General features: G+C 44.5%; 1 protein-coding gene across 2 annotated transcripts in view; it reads left to right on the top strand.

The window, feature by feature from the left end:
• Positions 1–13,467, top strand: part of Me3 (malic enzyme 3) — a 196,958-nt gene extending 183,491 nt beyond the window's left edge. For both annotated transcript variants that reach the window (XM_052761645.1, XM_052761644.1), the window contains 7 exons: positions 7,320–7,417; positions 7,717–7,830; positions 9,590–9,695; positions 10,306–10,448; positions 10,989–11,162; positions 11,842–11,940; positions 13,243–13,467. In XM_052761645.1, the coding sequence (XP_052617605.1) occupies positions 7,320–7,417; positions 7,717–7,830; positions 9,590–9,695; positions 10,306–10,448; positions 10,989–11,162; positions 11,842–11,940; positions 13,243–13,404 (896 nt within the window). In that variant the 3' untranslated portion in view covers positions 13,405–13,467. The remainder of the gene's footprint in view (positions 1–7,319; positions 7,418–7,716; positions 7,831–9,589; positions 9,696–10,305; positions 10,449–10,988; positions 11,163–11,841; positions 11,941–13,242) is intronic.
• Positions 13,468–23,854: the final 10,387 nt, after the last annotated feature.

Genomic DNA, 23,854 nt, shown 5'->3' with positions numbered 1-23,854 from the left:
GTCGGCCCTCGAGGCATGCGAGCGAAAGAGTAAATGAAGGCAGTGGCTGGCTGCTGTGGGAAGGGAAGTGATGTGGGTCATGGCAAAGGTCTGTGTAGCTTAGCAGAAGCCATCCAGTCCTCAGAGACTCAGGGCTCCACAGCCACCTCAGCCAGACCTCGACCCAGCCCACCACTCCCTGTCCTTCCAGCTACCAGCTCTTAACACTGTCACCTCCCGAAATCTGTTTAGCAGAGAAACTGCTGCGACTTGGTCAAATGTGACTATTACAAAGAATATTTCCACTTTGTCCTTTTGTGCCATTTCCTAAACCTACAGCCTCAAGCACTCTGTTTGCAGGAAATGTAATTATGAAACATTCCCACTGAATAAGAGAGTTTGTTTATCTTTCATCACGAATGGGAACAACTAGTTCACATCACTTGTGGGCACGAGCCATGTCCTCCCAAGAGCCCTAGACTCTCAGACTTCTTGAGGTGATTACCTCCAAAAATCTAAGCAATTCTCCTCCTCTCCATTTTAAAATTCCAGGCACATGGCCCAAGAACTAATAACCCCCACCTCACCCAACAGTGGAAGTTAGTGGTGGAGATGATAACTTGATTTGCCAAGCTCCTTTTTCATAATTAATAACTACTGCTTTCTCTCTTGAGTTCTGATCTGGAAGTCAGATAGCTTGCCCCCCCCTAGAGTGAGGCCTCAAGAGCGGGTCCCAGAAGGGTGACCATGAAGAAGTAGCTGAAGGGTGTATAGGCAATGGGTGCATAGCTCCAGGAGCCAAATGCAGAAGGAGTTCCCCCAAGGAGCAATGGGCAGCAGTGCCAAGTCCTGCTGAGAGGTTGAAGGGCAGGAAAGTGAGAACTGACCCCTGGACCTGGCAAGGTGGAGCTGCTCAGGGACCTGGACAAGAAGTGGGCCGGTCACTTGTGTAGACTGGATTCCACAGAGAGAAGAAAATGAATGGAGGCAGGGGTCACGTTCTGCTCTTTGAAAGGTTTGACCATAAAAGGCAGTAAGAAGTGGAGTTGGGCCTCCAAGGGCAAGACATTTTTTTTTTTAATCAAAGTTTCACAGTGTGTTTATGCCCTGATGGGGATGACCCCGCAGAGAGGGAGAAACTGAGGATGAAGAACAGAGGACAGAATTGGAGAACACATCTCCCGGGTCCATGAGAATGAGATCCCAGTGCACGCGGAGGTGGCTTTGGCTAGGAGCCGAATCACCTCCATGGTTTCTGCGGGGGTGGCAAAGGGTGGGGAATGAGGTGGAGGGTTTGGAGGCCTGCTGAGAAGATTCCCAGTGTCTTGAGAACATTTCATTCTTCTTTATCCGTTGAAGTGAGGTCCCTGGGTAAGCACTCCATTCAACCTCTCCTGGCTGCTTCTAAAAACCTCCATTGAGGGAACACAAAAATATCCACCCCCTAGAGATTTTATGAAGATTAAATGGGCAAAAGCTGATAAGAAAGTAGCACACAGCCAAGTTTACCATAAGACTAATTGATAGAGCTTGGGGGCGGGGGGGGGGGGGGGGGGGGGGGGGGGGGGGGGGCTCATTTGCTGTGCAAATTTGAAGACCTGAGTTTGAATCCCCAACACCCATGTAAAAAGTCAGGTGATCCCAGCACTCGGGAGGCAGAGCCAGGCGGATCTCTGTGAGTTCGAGGCCAGCCTGGACTACCAAGTGAGTTCCAGGAAAGGCGCAAAGCTACACAGAGAAACCCTGTCTCGAAAAACCAAAAAAAAAAAAAAAAAGTCAGGTGAGGCTGCTCTTGACTTTAGCCCCAACATTGGGGGTGAGGGTCAGTCAGAGACAGGCAGATCCTGGGGGGTTGCTGTTGAGCCAGCCTAGCTGAAACAGTGAGCTTCTGACTTCCTGTCCCAAGGCAGTGGAGAGCAACAGAGGAAAACACCTGACACCCTCCACTGGCCTTACATGCATGTACCACACATGCATTACCCCATCACACACAAACACACCAAACATACACCACAGCACACAACAACAACAAAGGCGTAACAAGTAAATGCAGTTGCTTTTGTGTTGTTTTATTGCAGTGTGCAGCTCTTCTGTGAGACTCCCCGCTGGTTTTTGTCCTGACCCCATTCAGCTGAACACTGATGTCTCCTGCCAAAGTTCTCATCCATCAGCTTCCACGTTACCACTCATCCCACAGTTCTCTCCCACAAAGCCCATAATGCTGTTCCTGCTGCCTCCAGCTACCCAGGAAAGGCTGTGTGCTGCAGACCACACCGAGGCTTCCTGGCTTTTCTACTAGACCACTAACTAGACCAATCCACCCTCTCTTCTATACTACCCATAGAGGTCAGTGTCCTCCTCTGTACAATTACAGGAGGTCAGATTCAGACTCCTCCATCCAGCACTACATTCTAAAGATAAATTCAGTTATTCAACCCTTAGGTTCTAACCTCAAAGGATATTTGATATCCAAAAAGAGAAAAGCCATCAATGAGGGTCTATCTACTATGAAATATCTTTGGCGCCATCTACTGGTGTATGGTTTGCAAATGGCCTCCCTGAAAGCAGAAAGCGTTCTAAGGAGCAGAAACTCTGATTCCAAGTGACAGAACTGATGCCTCAGTGGGAGAAGCCAAGCCATGCCTCCCCAGTTCGTGTCAGCACTGAATGAGCACACAGAAAATCTAGAGAGCTTTGGAAATACATACCTGATGTATGTTAGTTACTTACTGGTGGTATTTCCTGTGTTGCTGTGAAATCTTCATAAAAATTTTAATACAAATATCTGCATGAGGTCTATGCAGGTGTGTGCTCCTATGTACCAAGTGTATAGGTCAGAGGTTGACATTGGGTCCATTCCCCTAACATGTTCCACACTATTCTTTGAGATACTGTGTCATTTTTTTTTTAAGATTTATTTATTATGTATACAGTGTCCCTGCAGGCCAGAAGAAGGCACCAGATCTCATTATAAGTGGTTGTGAGCAACCATGCGGTTGCTGGGAACTGAACTCAGGACCTTTGGAAGAGCAGTCAGTACTCTTAACCACTGAGCCGTCTCTCCAGCCCGATACTGTGTCATTCTTAACATGGCTGGAGAGTGAGCCTCTGGGATCCTCCTGACTCCGATCTGTGGTTACAGACACCTGTCACCAAACCCAGTTTGCACATGGGTACTGAGGCCCCAAAGTCAGGTCCTCATGCTTGAGCAGCAAGCACTTTCCAGACTGAGCCGTCTGCCCAGCCCCACAGTGGCCATTTTTAATGGTTGAAAATACTCTCCTAAATGACTGTCCTAGCTAATTTACTCAATCATTTTTCCTTTGTTAGATGTTTAGATTATTTCCAGTCACTATGTTTATAAATAACACTGTACCAAATGTTCCAGTGCACATATTTCAGAGTTTCCCATACATCAATTTCCAAAGGTAGAATTATAAGGTCAAGGGACAAAAACATAAAAACATTTTATGCCCTGAATTTATATGAGGAAACCGTTTTCTAGAAAAAAAAAAGAAAAAAAAAAGAAAAAGTTGCTCTTTAAATTGCAAAGAATGCTGGAACCTCCCGTCGCCCTATCAGCAGCCATAGATTGTGTCATTTTTTGTCTAACTGGTGAAAATGAAGCAAACCGTAAACAGTGCCACTTTAATTTCCTTTCCTGTGACCTCATCAATATTGACATTGCAATTACAGTTTTGTTGTGAGACCTGGACAGAGAACACTCAATATCAAAAGTGTTCGTTGTGTATTAGAGCGTTGAAATGCAGAAAAGAAACAATAAGCCTCGGCTCCCACCCCGAGGCTGAGGAACAGAAGCGAAGAGGCGGCAGCTGGCTGGTGCTGATAGGCATGCTGTGAGCCAAATGATGGATGAACTGCAGAAGGGGTTCAGCCGCCGCTGCGGAAGTGAAGAATCCAGTCTGGGGGTGTCTGACAGCAAAAGTAGAACTCTGGGCCTTTTAAACTCCAATTTCAAATAAATAATGCTTTTTAAAACTATACTAATGTTTATAGGATAAACCCATCTGAAATTATTTTTATCTAAAATTCAAATCTTATTAAATATCTACAATTTACCTGTGATTCTACAAGACTGAGGCAATGCTGGGAATTGGCAGATCCCAGTGTAGAGCCAGTTGGTGGTTCGTGCTTCAGTTAATTGGAGCTCAGAAAGTCCGTGTTAACTGGTAGAGTCCATCCTCTTGCCCACTCGTCATCTTTGACCATAATTCCACGCCTTTGTACTTCCAGATGGCAAAATAAACTCTAACAAAAGAGAACTATCTCCAACAAGTGAAGACAGTCTCATCTTCTCCCCAAAATAAGAAGAGACACGTCTTGATTTTTATCTGTAATAAAGTTACACTAACCACAGCGAGGAAGAATTCACTTGCTCTTCAAACCCAGTCACTGTTGAAAACTCTGTTACTCCAAGACTGAAGTATAGTATTAACTTCCAAAAATTTATAAAAATGAGTAAGGGAAAAAGAAGGGAGAAGAAATTAGCCAACACCGTCCATTATCTATTGTGATCTAACCAATAAAGAAGTATGCATGGCTGCTTGCTGGCTTTAGCCAGTCATAATGAAGGGACTCTGGCCAGCTCGAGCATAGCAAACATGGCTCTAGGAGGCTTTGGTCTTCTCTCCCATTCCCTCTGCCTTACTAAAAATCGTTAGATTACATTCCTAAAGCTAGCCACCAAGGTCTGTTTCCTCATTTGGTCACTTCCTCCTCCTGAGACTGACTACCAAGGTCCCACTATGGAAGTATTGAAGTCTAGGAATCAAAAATTCCCTGTTAGTTCACCTAGTGAACAAGCCCAATTAAAATTAAACACCTCATTTTACTTTTATAAACCATGACTTTCCTATGTGCCACGTCTGTCTCCTCTCTATCCAGAGGCAGTCCTTTGTCCCTCCTGAACAAATATTCCTGCCCCTTTCTCTTGTTCCCTTCCCCTTCTCACTCATCCTCTACCTATTGTCTGTTATTCCCTGACCTCTGTCCCTCTGGGGCAACCAAATCTTGCCCTGAGAACTTGATCTTGAGGGTCCTGTGCTGATACTTTTCCTTTCAAATAATGTTACGGGTGCTCCTAAGGTTCTTCCTCAACTATTCCTGTTTTCTTGTCCTCAGACAGGACTTTATCTGGCCAGGGTTCTTTACCCAGGAAGGTGGCCTCTCCCTGCATATCATCAATAGCCCTGCCTATCTTTGGTTGACATACCCATTAATATTTACTAAGAAGCATGGAAATATCAGTTCCCCCAGAGGATACCCCAGCTCCAGCCATCTTCCTTCCTGGTGGTGATTTTCCTCTCAGTTATCAGGATCAAACCCCACGGTCAGTGCAGAGACAATCACAGGTGGTGGTCTCAATCCCCAGTTCAATAGAAGCCTGTTATGATTCTTAATGGAAATTTTTTTCTCTTGGGAGTGAAGGCCTCTAACCAGGCGGGGCACGAACTTGAAGTCACAGGAAGCATAAATTCTGTGAGTGCGTTATCTGGTGGAACTGGGAGAGGCCCATGTGTTGTGGCTATGAAAGGGCACATTGTGTTGTTTGCTCAGTCAGATCATGGGTTACCTATTATTACCTTGTACAGCCTTATGATGAGGTGCGTAAGATGGACAGCTCATGACACGCGATCACTTGGTGTCTCATGGTCCCATCATGTCTTATTTTTAAATGTCTTTATCCCTTAAATGAATAATCCTATGGGTGTCATGTCCTTCGTGACTTGGTCAGGGAAACCTGACTGGGATGACAACAGGAATGAAGGAGTGACAGACACTAAGGAATGATAGACACACATATAGAGAAGCTGGGATCGGGTGGACCATGCTCACTCTGATGGAGGGCACCAGCACTACACAGTGAACGGGTGCTTATTATGTACAGCACAGGAGGAGGGCTTGGCTAGTTTCTGTAGGAGGTCTCTATAGGGAGGAGTCTCAGGCTGTAAACATCTGGGAGGAGGAAGCTTCAGTAGATGCTTTCTGTATACTCTCAATATTCCCACACAGACTAGGGGAAGGCTTTGCCCATTCCCATGGATCTAAGGTATTGGGGTCCTTGACATGACTGCCCATGTCAGCAATAACATTCACTCAGAATTTCATCCTCTCCCCCACACTTGTTTTTCTTTTTCTTTTCTTTTTCTTTCTTTCTTTCTTCCCTTCTTTCTTTCTTTCTTTCTTTCTTTCTTTCTTTTTTTTTTTTGGCATCTATTAATTACATCTATCCCGTGGCTTCATTTGTTAATAATAGTGTTGTGTTTTTTTGCCAGCACAGCAGCTGTACCTGAATCTACTGCTGTTTCAGCCAGTCATTACACCTCCGCAGTTACTGGCCCACTTCTCTGGTAGTGGCCTGGTGGGACTTTTACATCCTGCTGGATCCACCTCCTGCAGCTGCCACCAAATACAGTTTTTAACTAAATCTCTATTGTTCTATTAACCAATAAAGACTTGGGAGTCAGAGGCTGGGGTGAAAACCTCCTAGCTCAGAGGTGGAAGAGCAACTAGCTGGCCTTCCCTCTTTTCCTGTATCTCAGAAAGAGAGCATCCTTCCGCTCAGCCAAACTCAAAAGACTGCCACACTCAAAGTCCCTACCCACAACGTCCTGTGTGTCTCTCTATTCATTTCTGTATGTCTCTCTATCCGTGTTTCAGACTCCCTCTGACTCTTTATGATTACTTTCTGTCAACTAGTTGCTGGCTCTGCCTCCTGACCCAAGGTTGATTTTATTTAATTAATGCAAACGCAAACTCTCGGTTCATAGTGTGATCAAATATCCACATCATAATAGCAATAGCAGCACCTGGCTAGCTAGTTGTCTCCCACTGACAAGTAATAATTCCAGGGACTGTTCCACAAACAGTTATTTACAATAGAAGGGAGACGATGGAATCAATTTGCCCTGAATCCCTCATTCCTGCAGATATTATTTCTTTAGTTTTTGTTGTTGTTTTGGTTTTGGTTTTGGTTTGGTTTGGTTTGGGGAGGGTTGTTTGTTTGTTTGGGGGGGGTTGTGGTTGGTTGGTTGGTTGGTTGGTTTTTAAAACAGGGTTTCTCTATGTAGCTATGGTTGTCCTGGAACTTACTCTGTAGTCCAGGCTGATCTTGAACTCAGAAAGCCACCTGCCTCTGTCTCCTGAGTGCTGGGATCAAGGGTGTGTACCACCACCACCTGGCAGAGATAGGATTTCTTTACAAGTAAAGAAAAGTTGCTTCTTCTCCCTCAGATCCTCGATGTTGGGAACTCTGCCAAGTCTTTATTTTGGAACTGAGGGCTAGAAGCCACAGGTTGATACGGTCCACTCTGTTGCAGGCACGGCCTCTGTAGCTGTGGCAGGGATCCTGGCTGCTCTGAGAATCACCAAGAACAGGCTCTCCAATCACGTGTTTGTTTTCCAGGGTGCAGGTGAGGTAAGTACATCAGGAGGAAGGTGGTTGTTCTGAGAAGAGTAAGAATGGGTGGGGTAATATTCATGGTAGTATTCAGAGGTGGTCTGGGATCCCACAAGAGGACACAGCATGAGTGTATTCTGATCATTGCAGGTTTTTGAGTCTCAATGTTTGAGTTTCTCAAAGTGAGGATTTAACTGGGCTTCCTAGGATTTCTAGCGCTAAGGAAAAGAAGAAGGGTTCATTTTGGTGAAACATCTGGTATGTGCTGAATAACTGTGTGCCTTGAGTTTAAATATCACCCTTATGCCACTCCCCAGGCTGCCATGGGCATTGCCCACCTCCTTGTCATGGCCCTGGAAAAGGAAGGCATACCCAAGGCAGAAGCCATAAAGAAGATCTGGATGGTGGACTCCAGGGGTCTGATTGTCAAGGTACTGTTCAGGTCTGAAAAACTAAAGGTTTCCCAGCACCTAGAGCTGCCAAGAACTAAATTGAAAGAGTTTTTCATCCAGGCATGGTGGTGCATGCTTTTAATACCAGCATGGGGAAGCAGAGACCGGGGGATGTCTGAGTTTGAGGTCAGCCTGGTCTACAGAGCAAGTTCCAGGACAGGCAGGGCTACACAGAGAAACTATGTCTCAGAAGAAGAGGAGGAGGAGGAAGAAAAGAGAAAGAAAGGAAGGAAGGAAGGAAGGAAGGAAGGAAGGAAGGAAGGAAGGAAGGAAGGAAGGAAGGGTTTTCCAAGAGACAGAATGCTTAGAGAGGATGGGAAGCAAAAAGCTTTAATTGCTGTTGTCCAAAAGCTCTGATGGTGTGTGTGTATGTGTGTGTGTGTGTGTGTATTGTGGGGGGTGGGGGGTGTGCAGTATGTATACCTGAATACCCTTCCAGCCTTTTCACCTACCACCTCCTGCCTTGAGTTTATCTCAGCTATATTGAATCATAGTCCTCCAAAAGACCCAGACTCACTCTTTTCCACAACTTTGCACAGCCAGAGCACTGTTGAAAGGGATGTGGGCCTGGTGATACATCCTCCCATCCCCCCTCATTCAGAGAATAGTCTTACCAGACACTGGTGACTCCTTTTGTTCACTGGCGCATTTTCCAGCGTCATTTTGTTCGCCCTATTGAGCCGACTTCTCATCGAGGAGCTGTAGGCTTGGCCTTATCCCTCTGGCACTCCTGAGGCCAGCTGGAGCCATCAGAAATGACTGGACTCATTTCCCAGCACTTGTGGCAGCCTGTCACCCCTGGGCTTCTGTGGGAAGAGATGGAAAGAAATCTGGAGCTTCTCAGGTGCAGCTGCCATGACCAACCAACCTATCCTCCAGCTTACTGAGGCTCACAGGAAGACTAGTGGATCCTATTAAATCCACTCACATTAGCTCTCAGGCACTGAAAGTGTCAAGGCCCTGTCCTTCTGCAGTCCTGTAGACTGCACTTCTTGTGATGAGGGGGTTCAGTGAGGCTAAGGAATTTCCTAGCAGTCTTTCTTTCTTTTTTTTTTTTTTTTTTTGGTTTTTTGAGACAGGGTTTCTCTGTGTAGCTTTGCGCCTTTCCTGGAACTCACTTGGTAGCCCAGGCTGGCCTTGAACTCACAGAGATCCGCCTGGCTCTGCCTCCCGAGTGCTGGGATTAAAGGCGTGCGCCACCACCGCCCGGCTATAGCAGTCTTTCTATCTTGGCTCAGTTATCCATGACCCCCAACAGCTAAAAATAAAATAAAAATAAAAGATGATTTATTCATTCTTCTTCTGTGAGGCTCGGGAGATGGCTCAGAGGTTAAAAACACTTGTTTGCTCTTTCAGGGGACCTATATTTGATTTGATTCCCAGCACACACACATGGTAGCTAACAACTTCGGTTACACAGGGCCTGGTGCCCTCATTAGCCTCCACAGACACTGCATGCCTGTGGAGCACAAATACAAGCAGGCAAAATACCCACACAATTAAAATAAACATATATTTTAAAAAGAAAGAAAGACAAGAAACATGTGTATACATTCCCTTAGGGTCTGCCTTAGATTCTACTGGGAAATTTGATAAAGGGTCTGGGCCCCACTATTCTGAAGGCTCAGATCAAAACATGATGTTCAGTCAGAAACACTGTCAGAATCCTAATATACTAAGGCCCTGCTCAATAGGCCCTCAACACCACAGCTACTCCATCTTCCTTCTTTTCCTACAGGGTAGGAGCCACCTGAACCATGAGAAGGAGATGTTTGCCCAAGACCATCCTGAAGTCAACTCCCTGGAGGAGGTTGTGAGGCTGGTAAAGCCCACAGCAATTATAGGTAGGGAGATGAAGGGGCCCTACTACCCAGCCCAGCTAACCCTCTTGACTTGCAGATGGATAGTCTGAGACTCAGTGAAGAGTCATAAACAACCTATGGAAGCACAGCTGTTTCCCTATTCCATGTCTGGTTCAATATCATAAACTTTTATTGAGTGATTTCTGTACAGGAAACATAAAAATGAGGGACCAGAGTTGGGCCTTGTTGACACAGAATGATAAATATATAATACAGTGGGAAAGCACAGTGTTGCTCTCTAGCATGGAGATGAACACTCCTTCCACACCAAAACTGGAGCCCTGGCACCTGTCCCTGTACTTGAGGAACACTCTGCTCTCAACAACAACATTCAGGAATGCCTTCAAGGTGCACCTTCAAGATCAGAGACCTGAAATGGACCAGTGGTCTACCTGGAATGAACAAGAGGTCTTAGCTAGCTCAAGCAAGAGGACTCTTTTCCTTTCTGCACCCGCAGCCCCTCTAGCAGGTTCTCTCCCCAAGATTCCCAAGTCTGTCACGGGGTACCTAGTTCCCTCACCAGCGCCACAAGAAGAGAAATGGGATGTTTATACAGAGTAGGCATTGCCTACTACCACCCTTTTCCCTGTAGGTGTCGCTGCCATCGCAGGAGCCTTCACGGAGCAGATTCTGAGGGACATGGCCTCCTTCCATGAGCGCCCTATCATCTTTGCCCTGAGCAACCCCACCAGCAAGGCTGAGTGCACAGCTGAGAAGTGCTACCGGGTCACCGAGGTCAGCGGGGAGTCCTTCCTCCCACCAGCTGAGAGAAAGTACTAGCAGTTACTGCCAGCAACCCTATAAGGGTAACAAAGAATGCTCCATCATCAAGAGCAAGCTGAGGTTTAGAAAGATGAGTCAACTTTGCCAAGACCATCAAGCTAATAGAGAATAGAGCTAGCCCTCCAACCTAGATCTAACTCCAAAACCAAAGCTCTTCCCATGATACTGGACTGCTCCAGGTCCCCTCAAACAACAGAGCTTAGTCCAGAACCCATGGCTTCTAGATTCTGTAGGCAACTACCTTGTGTTGGCCCTCCCAGATGTTGGGGGAAGAGGCACCATGACCTTCGATGTCAGTAACTCAGGGAGGCGAGGCTTAGCCTTCTGGTCAAATAATTGAACTGTTTTTAGATTATTTACCAAGTTCTTTCTATTCTGGACACTTAGGGGAGGGTGAAGATGGGCCCAACATTTAAGAGATAAGAATAGACTACCATAACTGCCCCCAAACCTGTCCCCCAGCTCCAACTCTGCTTTTCTTCCTACTTCCAGGGCCGAGCAATCTTCGCCAGTGGAAGCCCTTTTAAGAGTGTGACTCTGGAAGATGGCAGGACATTCATTCCTGGGCAGGGAAACAATGCCTATGTGTTTCCTGGGGTAGCACTGGGTGTCATCGCTGGTGGGATCCGACACATCCCAGATGAAATCTTCCTCCTGACGGCAGAGGTACTGCTGCTTTTCTTCCTAGGATGCTTCTTATAGGGTTGGTGGATCAACACCAGGGCTTTAAGCCCAGTGACCCCTGGATTCATCTCCTCTTGTCTCCTACCCACTCACCCCCAACCCTGGCATCAGACCAGAAACAAGCTGGAAAGGAAAGCTCATGGAACCATGAACAGAGAAATGTTTTTGCTTAGATGGCCACCCAGAATGATACCAAGGATGTGGGGGGGCGGGGTGTTAGGACCCAAGAAGTAAGTGAGGGGCCCAGAGACTCCTGTGTAACAAGCTGTGAGCAACAGAGGACAGAGTCTTTGTTTACTGGTCACAAGTTTATTCATGTTGGTCTTGGTGATTTCCTTCTAGAATTCATGGAACCTCGTGCAGTTTTAAACTTCAGTCAGGCTTAGTACAGAAAGAATGAGTCTTTGTTTAAGCCTGAGCATTAAGCTTCCTTAGGGCTATGCATGGCACAGGTGGCAGTACCTGGACAAGATTTGGGATAATGGGATGGATTTGTTCTGTAAAGAAAGAATCTCTTCTCTCTCTCTCTCTCTCTCTCTCTCTCTCTCTCTCTCTCTCTCTCTCTCTCTCTCTCTCCCTCTCCCTCCCCCTCCCCCTCCCCCTCCCCCTCCCCCTCCCCCTCTCCCTCTCCCTCTCCTTCTCCCTCTCCCTCTCTCTCTAGCATATTGCCCAAGAAGTCTCTGAGCAGCACCTGTCCCAGGGGAGACTGTACCCACCACTCAGCACCATCCGAGATGTGTCTCTGAGAATTGCAGTCAAAGTAAGGGGCATCCTACTCGTACCCTCTAATATGTATAGTAAGGCTCCACCTCTTCCTATGACTTCAGAAGGGCTAGGAAAACATGGGAACCTGAGATCCTTGAGCCTTGCTGCATGCAACCCACAGACTGGGTGACAAGCTCTTGCCTGCTCAACAGCCTGAGTCCCACCCCAAACACCCACCCAGGCCAATTCTAGGAAAGCTCCCACATTCCCCAACAAACATCAGGAAGGAAGGTCATTAGATGCCACAGTCTTGTGAACCAGAATGTGGGTGGAATTTTTTTTAATGAATCATAATCATTCATTTATGGGAAAGGTCAGCTTGCACAGCATCATGGAAAGGATTCAGGGTTTGGAGTTCCCACTCTAGCAATCAGCAGAGGAGTAATTATGGCCCAGTAGTTTCATTTCCCTCAACCTTGGCTGCTTTTCTATAGAGGCCAGTAGTTCCTCCCTCCCAAAACTCTGGAGATTAAAAGCTCCTGCTGGCCAAAGTAGATACTTATTTTCACCCTTTCTCTCTTTAAGGGGTGATGAGGTGATCAGGTTCACAGAATATTCCAGACTATGAGATTATCAAAGATAATGGGTTTTCAAAGAAAACATAATGCAATAAAGACCAATTTCAAACAATAATTATCCAAGCTGGATAATAAGTACATGATATCCTTTCCATTAGTGTATTTTTCTGTAAGAATAACAAATAATTTCAGAAAGTGCACTGCACAGCAATACATAGTTCCCATGAGTTGTCCAAAGCAGGTGCCCTTAAGAAGCAACCATGAAGTCCAACAATCCAGGTCCCAGTCCAGCTCACCCAGTCCACTTCCTTCACTGGGGGGTATTTGTTCACAAGATGTTCATCCAGTTCAACCACATGAACTTACATGGGAATGGGTTCTGGGTGACTGTTACTCATTATATTCCCATCACTCTAGAAGAAGGTTATCATTACTCTGCTTAGCAAGCAGTAAGCTGAAGTACTCATCAAGTCTATCATTGGCTGGACACCCACAGGGAATTAGAAGCAGACATAATAGGCTGGGCCTCTTTGACCTTGGTCCAGGCATTGGGTATGAATCCATCTCCAGAGCTCTGGGAGAGGGGGACTACTAGCCCCTTGGGAAAAGAAGCAAGTACTGTCTAAGAAGAAAGTTTTAATCCTCCCCTTTCAGTGGTGTTAAGAGAATCATGACTGGTCCTTTAGGGGATGTTTCTTTGCCCCTGGCTGCCAAGTAAGGGGCTTTTAAGGCAGGTTTTCTCATAGATCTAGATTCTCATCCAAACATGTTTTTCCTAGGTCCTCAACTATGCGTATAAACACAACCTGGCCTCCTACTACCCAGAGCCCAAGGACAAGGAGGCTTTTGTAAGATCTCTGATCTACACTCCAGACTATGACTCCTTCACACTAGATACCTACAGTTGGCCTAAGGAAGCTATGAATGTTCAGAAGGTCTGATGCACTCTCTGGGGCTTGTTTGGGCTGGATGAAGAAATACAATATAAACAGGTTCCAAAATGACCAGCCTTGTCACCGTGGTTATTTTTGTTTGTCATTTGCTTTCCTTTGTGTGTTTTGGGGAGATGCTAAGGCATACAGTGGATGACTTAAAGGCCCTGGAAGCTCACTTTCCTATAACCCTTTTCTGAATTCCTTTCCAAATGTTTCTCTTACTGTTAATTGCTAACTATTAACCTAGCCTTGTGGGAAATTCTGCCTAGAACCCCACCATTGTAGATCTCAAGGTCTAGATTAGACACAAGTCCTTTTTCATAAGAGAGGAAGTGTTGCAGCCATGGAAAATGTTCATACAAAAGTCATAGTGCTCAAAGAAGAAAGGGTACTTCCCATGAAGACACAAGAGGAGAGCCGTGTTTGTAATCTGCCCCAAGAGTAAAGGATGGGTTAAGTCATAGGCACTCAAGAAAGGGAAGCAAAGCCAGAAAATGTGCTCCACCCATCAGGGAGTTAATCCATCTCAGAAGAATACATTACCTTCAAGACTCAGTAGGGTGTGTGGGCTGAGTGGATAGAGGCTCATAAGAAAGATCACTGCCCTTTGGGCTGTTGAGTATTGTACATTCTATTTTGTCACTACAAAAGGGAAAAATAGAGAAATAGGGTGGGAAGGGTCAGTATGCCAAAGTATGAGGAAAAAAAGAAGCAAAGAGAGTGAACACCATGGGAATGTGTTGATTTAATTTCTAAGGAAGACTTGATTTAATGTTCCAGGCTCTGGAACACACTCTCCCTTCCATCCTTCACACTGAAGTAATCGAGCAATTCAAAGCAGCTTTCTTGTAGAGATGATGTCAGTCTGTCCTGGGTGTTTCTGAGGCCAGTTTAGTGAAAACCTTTACCTCTCCCATTTTCCTTTCCTTTTCTTTTTTTTTTTAAATTAAGAAATTTTTTATTCATTCCATATACCAACCACAGATCCCTCCCTCATCCCTCCTCTTGCTCCCCTCTCCAACCTTCCTCCCCAGCCCACCCCACATCTGCTCCTCGGAAAAGGTATGGCCTCCCATGGTGAGCCAGCAAAGCCCAGGCACATTCTGCTAAAGTAAGTCCAAGCCCCTTCCCCTGCATCAAGGCTGTGCAAGGTGTCTGACCATAGGCAATGGGCTCCAACAAACCAGTTCATACACCAGGGATAGATCCTATGCCCACTGTCAGGGGCCCCTCAAACAGACCAAGCTGCACAACTACCTCACCCATGCAGAGGGCCCAGTCCAGTTCCATGCAGGCTCCACAGCTGTCGGTATTCATGAGTTCTCACTAGCTTGGTTTGGTTGTATTTGTAAGTTTCCCCATCATGGTCGTGATGCCCCTTGTTCATAGAATTCCTCTTTCCTCTCTTTGACTGGACTTCCAGAGCTTGGCCTGGTGCTTGGTCATGGCTCTATGCATCTGTTTCCATCAGTTACTGAATTGGCATTCACCAATCTGATCACTGGGGTAGGCCAGCTCAGGCACCCCCTCCACCTCTGCTAGTAGTCTAAGCTGGGGTCATCCCTGTGGATTCCTGGGAACTTCCCTCGAGCCAGGTTTCTCCTATCCCCATGATGTCTCCTTCTATCAAGATATCTCCCTCATTGCTCTCCCACTCTGCCTCTGTTCCAGCTCAACCATCCCATTCCCCCATGCCCCCATCCCCCATTCCCTACTCTCCATGGTTCCCCCCCCCACCTCCAGTTTACTCAGGAGATCTTATCTATTTCCCTTTCCCAGGGCATTCCATGTGTCCCTCTTAGAGTCCTCCTTGTTACCTAGCTTCTCTGGAGCTGTGGGTTGCACTCTGGTTATCCTTTGCCTTTCATCTAGTATCCACTTATGAGTGAGTACATACCATGTTTGTCCTTCTGAGTCTGGGTTACCTCATTCAGGATGATATTTTATAGTTCCATCCATTTGCCTGCAAATTTTATGTTTTTTACTACTGAGTAATACTCCATTGTGTGTATGTACCACATTTTCTTTATATATTCTTCAGTTGAGGGGCATGTAGGTTGTTTCCAGGTCCTGGCTATTAAGAATAATGCTGCTTTCTTAAAGGGATTTATTGATTTCTTCCAATTTTTTGTTTGTCTTTTCCTCAATTTCTTTAAGGGATTTTTTTCATTTCATCTTTAAAGGCCTCTATCATCTTCATAAAGTTATTTTTAAGGTCACTTTCTTCTGTTTCTTCTACGTTGTGATGTTCAGGTCCTACTGTTGTAGAACCGCTAGGTTCTGGTGGTACCATATTGCTCTTTATGTTGTATGTATTTTTGCACTAGTGTCTACCCATCTCTTCCTCTAATAGGTGCAAGAGGTGTCTGTGTCTAGGGAGCTGCTCTTGGTCTATTCTGTAATGGCTGGGTCTGTGTCTCAGGGGGCCACTCTTGGTCCAATCAGAGCTGGTGGAGTCTGTGTCTCAGAGAGCCACTGAGGTATCAGGGGGATAGGTGGGTTTGGGGCAGGAAGCGGGTCTTGTAGATTGTAGGGTTCAGGCCGATGGAGGGTGTTGGTGGCGATGCCTACCCACAGGAGTCTTCCCTGCTGGCCTGCACCTGGAGCAACAATTGGTAGGGAAAGGGGGGCATGTGTAGTGCCCCCAGGGCCTGGGTCCTAGAGACAGGACTCTCTCAGGCTCTGAGAGGAGACACTCACCTCTTGGTCCAATCAGAGCCGGTGGATTCTCTACCTCCCCCATTTTCATGAGTGCACACCCTGCATGCAAAGAGTAAAGACAGACTTGGAGCCCCTGCTGTGACCTGTTTGGTATATCAGCTTCCCATCTCCTTTCACTGTATAAATCATTCTTTGAGACCTACCCACGTTGCCACCTCAGCCAGGATTTCCACTGCATATAATGAGGTATTTGACTGTCTCTCAGTGCAAGCCAGGTAAACTATTAAGCTCCATGAAGAGTATTTAGCAGAGTCATGAATCTATTACCCCTTGTTCAGGTCTTATTCTTCCAGCATCAGCTTCCTTGGGGCTAGTACTAAGCCACCAATATCCCCAGAGTGTAGACCTCAATGTAAAAACTAACACTATACATTTCTAAATGAGAATAAAGCAGTAAGTCCTCGTGAAGACTCACGAGTAAATCTCTAATTACAAGCTCATATCTAACGCCTGTGTCCTGAGGAATACAATTGCAAACAATAGAAAAAACTTGCTAAGATTTCCAATTTTCTGACCTATTGCATCAGCCCCACTTGAGCACCAATAGCCTTGTTGGATTTCTCATTTCCACAGGAGAAACCATCTACCTGGACCCAGCATAATCCTTTCTATTCCATGCCCAGAATTGTAAGCGCACCCAGAGAAGAAAATAGCCTCTTATGTCAAAAAGACTCCCCCCATAGGATCCCTATACAGCTAGTCCAAATTCCTCTCATAGTTCTCACATATCTTTCTTTTTCTTTTTTGTTTTATTAAGAAAATTTTTCATTCATTTTTACATACCAAAGATCCCCCTCTTCCCTCTTCCCTCCTCCCACCCACCCCAGCCTCCCCTCCCAACCCACCCCCTACTTCCCCCCCCCCACAAGAAGGCAAGGCCTCCCATGGGGAGGAACATCCAGTAGAGGCAAGTCCAAGCCTTTCCCCCAGCCTCAATGCTGCACGAGGTGTCCCATCATAAGTAGTGGGCTCCAAAAAGCCTGCTCATGCACCAGGGATGGATTCTGATCCTACTGCCAGGGCCCCCTCCCAAGCAGATCGAGCTATACAATTGTCTCGCCATGCAGAAGGCCTCTCATGTATCTCTTAATATATGGCTTTGGAAATGTCTTCATAGTTCCTTAATTGTAGGTAGTATCTTAGGGTTTCATCATCTATACATCCCATGTAGAGAAGTAGAAAGCTCTAAACATAGATTTTTCAAAATTCCGAATGTATTCCTAATATCAGTGAATTATGCTCAGAGAATTTGTTATGACTTATTGAAATATATTTAAATTTGCTGGGGAATTTTTTTGTCAAGTGCTATGGTCAAATTTAAGAAAACAGTTCATATCCTCTCAAAAAGAATATGTACATCAACATAGTTGGATGCAATACTCTTTGTTTTGGGGACTTTTATTTTATTCAATACTACATATCACTGATGTTTTATCTACTCGACCTGTATCTGAAAGATAAATAGTTAGAGCTCTGGGAAACTTCAATTTTTCCTTGTCCATATTTTCTTTATATATTTTGGCCCAGTGTTATTAATAGGTACATGAAGTTTAGAATTGTTATAACTTATGAGGAACTCAAAACTCTGAAACTTTGTGATTTTATTAATAATGCATTTTTTCTATTATAGCATCTTGGAAGTCTCTCTTGCAATTTATTATTTATTAAGATGTTTAAGCCGGGCGGTGGTGGCGCACGCCTTTAATCCCAGCACTCGGGAGGCAGAGCCAGGCGGATCTTTGTGAGTTCGAGGCCAGCCTGGTCTACAGAGTGAGATCCAGGAAAGGCGCAAAGCTACACAGAGAAACCCTGTCTCGAAAAACCAAAAAAAAAAAAAAAAAAAAAAAAGATGTTTAAGCTCTTATAGTACCTGGTGATGGCAAATACCCTCCAGTTATTTCTGCCACAGAATTCAAACCACTCTCCCCTACAGTGAAAATATGATTGTCTTAACAATAAAACACAGAATCATTTCATCAATTTCATAATAAAATAATTATCAAGAGCCCTAATTTTAACTCACATAATTTTAAAAACATAAAATATTGCTGGGTAGTGATGGCACATACCTTTAATCCCAGAACTTGAGAAGCAGAGGCAGGCAGATCTCTGTGAGTCTGAGGCCAGCCTGGTCTACAAAGTGACTTCTAGAACAGCGAAGGATACAGAGAAACTCTATCTTGAAAAAACAAAAACAAAAACCATAAAATATTAAATGTCCAGTTGACTAGTAGAAACTCACCCCTGTTTTGGTTGGGAAAACAGAGGAAAACAGCACACTTTAAACCAAAGTACAAGTAGTAAGCAATTTCTAAAGTTTGGCAAAAAAAAAATTAGAAGTCTCATAAATTGGATAATTAAACACTGATTTAGCGACAAAGAAAACACACCTCTACCTTTTATAAAATACTAGGGGCTGGGGAAATGGCTCAGTAAGTAATGTGCCTGCCATGCAAGCTTGAGGACCTGAGTACAATCCCCAGAGCCTATAAAAAATAAAAAATAAAAAGAAATTTAAAAAGCTGGAAGTGGTGGGGTGAGATGCACTTGTAATCCCAGCACTGGGGAAGCAAAGAGAGGTGTTCCCTCTGGGGCTCACTGACCAAGTAGCCTAGCTCAGTGGGCAAGCACCAGGTAAAAGTTGAAAGACCCTATTTCAAAACACAAAAGAAGGGAGCAACTGAGAAAGCCACTTGCCATTTGAGGTTAACCTCAGGCATACACACACACACACACACACACACACACACACACACACACTCCCATACACACATACAAAATGCTTACTAAATTAAAAACTTTATTCCTACACAATATTTTACTTCAGAGTCTCTCCCATTCTGTCTTCAACTCTCCTCCTTTAACTGATATGCCAAACATAAACATTTGTGGCAAGGCATTTTTATCAGAAGACATTAAACACACGCAGTACAAATGGATCTCGTCTGAGCTTCTCCCAAAGCTGACTTCTCAAAATAGGTTTCAAAACAGCATAAAATGAGATTTACGGAAATGCGTTAATCACTGTGAAACTTAAAATCTCACAGCAGCAGCTGCTGTAAACTTGATGTACACCAGCGCATTTTCAGGGAGGCAAACACCAAAGGGCAGGAAAATACCTATCTGCTTGCAATGTTTGAAACAACTGAAGGAATAAACCACATAAGGTCTGGAACGCTATTTATATTTCTTTAGAATTTTAATTCTATACTACTAAAAATAGACAAGTACTGTGCTGTGTCTTGGCAGCCAATCCCACTAAGTTTCTTACATATCTTACATGTGATAGTCATATGCACATGGAGGTTCCACTTCTGTCAAGCTTGTAGCTTTTATACTCCCATGGAAGCATTAGTAGACTCATTTGTTAAGTGTATATTGTTGACTAATATGTGCAGTAAATTTGGTCCTATCTCAAGGTGCATTGTAGAACAATATTTCTCCGAGTCCAAAAGTTGCTTGGTGTTGTAACCTCCATGCCACTTTTGTGTTACAAGCTGTAGCACATTTTCATTTTCCACTGCACTTTAAATTAATTCTAAGGCAGTAAGCACTGGAGTCCTCCCAAGACCTGCAGCACAAGGTACAGCCATTCAACCAGGCTCCCCCCAAAATTCCATGTTTACAAGACTTAGCTGGTCGTCCACAATCTGGTTGGACGGTGATGGCTCTGAATCACCAAAGGCCTTCTTTCTCAATAAGAGCCATGTCATAAGTTGCTTCACATACTCATACTATCGTGATAATTCCATAGCAGCTCTAAATCTGTTCAGCGTTACATTGGTTGGATTACGTGTGGTGAGAAATCTCATATTCCTGTAAGTGAATGCTACAGCAGGTGGATTGTTCATCAGAGTCACGCTAATCTAGTTTAAAATAATACTTCATATGGTTACAAAAGTGTAAAAAAAAATACAGAAATTATTTCAAGAAACCAAAATCCAATACCCAACACCTGCAAGTCCCAGTGCTTTGAAGTTGAAGTTGGGTATAACAGGAAAAGGAACCACCCAACAAGCATCCATTTGCTTGAGGCCACTCAGAACCTGTGTTCTGATGACCAACCCATGACTCTAAAGGCATCTTGCTGGAGCACTGATGGCTCCCTACAATCCATTCAAAAGCATTATGATGAGCCTGCAATAATCCCCAGACCCCCATAAATGCGTGGTCGACAGCACCATGGAAGAGAATAGGTTGACTCATTCTAGCAGGGATGGGAGAAGGGCTCATAGAGTTCTAGCACTAGCTGAGGAACTACTGGCAATTGGTTTCTGGGGAGGGAAAGTCATTTTTTTCTTTACAAGTATGGCCTCTGGTAGGTTTGTTATGCTCCAGTGGCTAGCCCCGTGCTCAATTGGACCCAGTAGGTGAGAGAGAGAGAGAGAGAGAGAGAGGGGAAGGAAGGAAGGAAGGAAGGAAGGAAGGAAGGAAGGAAGGAAGGAAGAAAGGAAGGAAAGCATAAAGGTGGTACTTCAAGGGAGGAAGTGAGAAGAGGAATTTAGATTGCTTGTGATTAAGATACATTATACACTCATCTGAGGGGGAGTCTAAAAATTAAAATTATATCAGTGTAATTGAGCATAGATTAATAAAAATGATCCTGGGTTAGAAAGATGCTCAGCAGTTAAGAGCACATACTGCTTTGGCAGAGTACTAGAGTTCAGCACCAATGCCAGGCAGTTCACAACCTCCTTACCTCCAGCTCCAGGGGAGATGGTGCCCTCTTTTAGCATCCAAGGCCACCTGCACTCACATGCACATACTCCCACACAGGCATGCACAATGTACATAAAACAAGACCACTCAGAAAAAACTATCATAACCAAACTACGGAAAATCAAAAATCAAGAAGAAAATCGAGAAAACATTATATACAACCAAAATCACTTGACTTCTCATCAAAACCCACAGAATAAACAATTTAAACAAAATAATTTGTTTAAAATACTGAAAGAGATCCACCCTCCAAGACTGCAACTGTTCCCTGAGACAGAGCCTGCTAGCACCCAACTGGACTAAGAGGCCAGTTGGTAGGCAGACCTCCTGCAGACAGGTCAGACTATCACCATCTACCACACAGTAAGACTGCAGCTACTCCCTGAGACAGAGCCCACAAGTGCCAGGTGCACTAAGAGCTGCTCCCTAAGACAAAAAGTCCATCAGCATCGACTAGACCAAGAGCTCCCACTGGATCAAGAGTATCAATCAGACCAAGAGAGGCTCCCTCAGACACAGACACCACTTACACCAAGTGGAGAAAAAGATGGGTAGATGCCAGTGCAAAAATACAGTCAACAACATAAAAATCAATATGGCTCCATCAGAACCTACATCAGCAAGACCTGAACATCCCAACACAGAAGAAACAGAAGGAAACTACCATAAAAATGACTTTAAGAAGATATTGGAGATCTTAAAAGAGGAAATGAAAAATTCCCTTAAAGAAATCGAGGAAAAGTCAAACAAAAAATGGGAAGAAATCAGTAAATCCCTTGAAAGCCAAGAGAAAGCAATTAAACAAATGAGGGAAACAGTTCAAGATTTCAAAACTGAAGTGGAGTCAATAAAGAAGACACAAACTGAGGTAATGCTGGAAGTGGAAAATCTGAGTAAATGAACAGGAACTACACATGCAAGTATAACCAACAGAATGCAAGAGATGCAAGAGCGAATCTCTGGTGTTGAAGATACGGTAGAAGAAATAGATTCATCAGTCAAAGAAAACACTAAAGCTGGGGCTGGAGAGATGGCTCAGCGGTTAAGAGCACTGGCTGCTCTTCCAGAGGTCCTGAGTTCAATTCCCAGCAACCATATGGTGGCTCACAACCATCTATAATGAGATCTGGTGCCCTCTTCTGGCCTGCAAGCATGCATGTAGGCAGAACACTGTATCCATAATAAATAAATAAATAAATAAATAAATAAATAAATAAATAAATAAATAAATCTTTAAAAAGAAAAAAAGAAAAAGAAAACACTAAAGCCAACAAAGTCATGACCCAAAATGTCCAGGAAATTTGCGACACCATGAAAAGACCAAACCTAAGAATAATAGGGATAGAAGAAGGAGAAGAATACCAACTCAAGGGCATAGAAAATATATTCAACAAAATCACATTCATATATCCAATAAAAATCTTCAAGAATAAAGGCATAGTACATTCTCAGATGAAAAAGCTAACAGAATCTTTTTAAAAAAATAAATATATACAGTGTTCTACCTGCATATATGCCTGCATGCTAGAGGAGGGCACTAGATCTCATTATAGATGGTTGTGGGCCACCATGTAGTTCCTGGAAATTAAATCTCTGGAAGAGCAGCCAGTGCTCCTAACCTCTTAGCCATCTCTCCGGCTTCAAGATTCACTTTTTTATTTATTTTTTTATTTTTTTGAGCTGAGGATTGAACCCAGGGCTTTGTGTTTGCTAGGCAAGTGCTCTACCACTGAGCTAAATCCCTAACCCTAATTATTTTTTTTTACATCCAGACCACAGTTTCCCTTCCCTCCTTCCTTCCAGTCCCTCCCCCACCTCTCCTCTGTACTACTCATCCACTCCTCCTCTGTTTCTCTTCAGAAAAGGGCAGGCCTCCCAGGGATATCAACCAAACTTAGTATAACAAGTTGCAGTAAGACTAGGCACCTCCCTCATTATTAAGGCTGGATGAGGCAATGCAGTATGAGAAAAATGGCCCCCAAAGCTAGCAGAGGAGTCAGAGACAGCCCCTGCTCCCACTGCTAGGAGTTCTACAAGAACACCAAGCTACACAACTCTAACATATATGCAGAGTGCCTAGGTCAGTCCCATGCAGGCTCCCTGGTTGTCAGTTAAGTCTCTGTGAGCCCCTGTGAGCTCAAGTTAGCTAACAGATTCTATAGCTACCAAATTTGAACTAAAGAAATGCTGAAGGAAGTTTTTCAGTATGAGAAATGATACCAGAATCATAAGACCTTCAAAAATGAATAAAAGAGTTAGCAAAACTTGGTGTAAATATTAACAACTGCTTCTCTCCTTTGGTTTGTTGTTGCTGCTGCTTTGTGTGTGTGTATGTTTGGGGTTTTGGGGAACAGAGTTTCAAGACAGGATTTCTCCATGCAGCCCTGGCTGTCCTGGAACTCATTCTGTAGACCAGGCTGGCCTCAAACTCACAGAGATCCACCTGCCTCCCGAGGGGTGGGATTAAAGGCGTGTGCCACCACTGCTTGGCTTGTTTTTTGTTTTGTTTTGTTTTGTTTTGTTTTTTTAAGCCACACAATTTTAAAACAAAAAATGTTAACATTTTCTGGTGAGGTTTTCACTGTCATAATTGTAATACATATGGTTATTGTGTGAATATGTAGTTAACAAAAGAGGGAAGAAAAAAAGTGCTTGTATTTGCAAGGACGTGAGGTCAATCTCCAGAACCCACATTTATCAAAAAAAAAAAAAAAAAAAACAGGAGACGAGCTGGGGAGATGGCTCAGAGGTTAAGAGCACTGACTGCTCTTCCAGAGGTCCTGAGTTCAATTCCCAGCACCCACATGGTGGCTCACAACCATCTGTAATGAGATCTGGCACCCTTTTCTGTATATATAATGATAAATAATTCTTTAGCCGGGCAATGGTGGCACACGCCTTTAATCCCAGCACTCGGGAGGCAGAGGCAGGTGGATCTCTGTGAGTTCAAGGCCAGCCTGGGCTACAGAACAAGTTCCAGGATGGGCTCCAAAGCTACACAGAGAAACCCTGTCTC

Source organism: Peromyscus californicus, unplaced genomic scaffold, assembly GCF_007827085.1.
Source record: "Peromyscus californicus insignis strain IS unplaced genomic scaffold, ASM782708v3 Scaffold_4__1_contigs__length_199733344, whole genome shotgun sequence".
In the NCBI taxonomy this organism is placed as follows: domain Eukaryota; kingdom Metazoa; phylum Chordata; class Mammalia; order Rodentia; family Cricetidae; genus Peromyscus; species Peromyscus californicus.
Note: the sequence above shows the minus strand (reverse complement) of the source record. Positions and strands in the feature narration are given on the sequence as shown.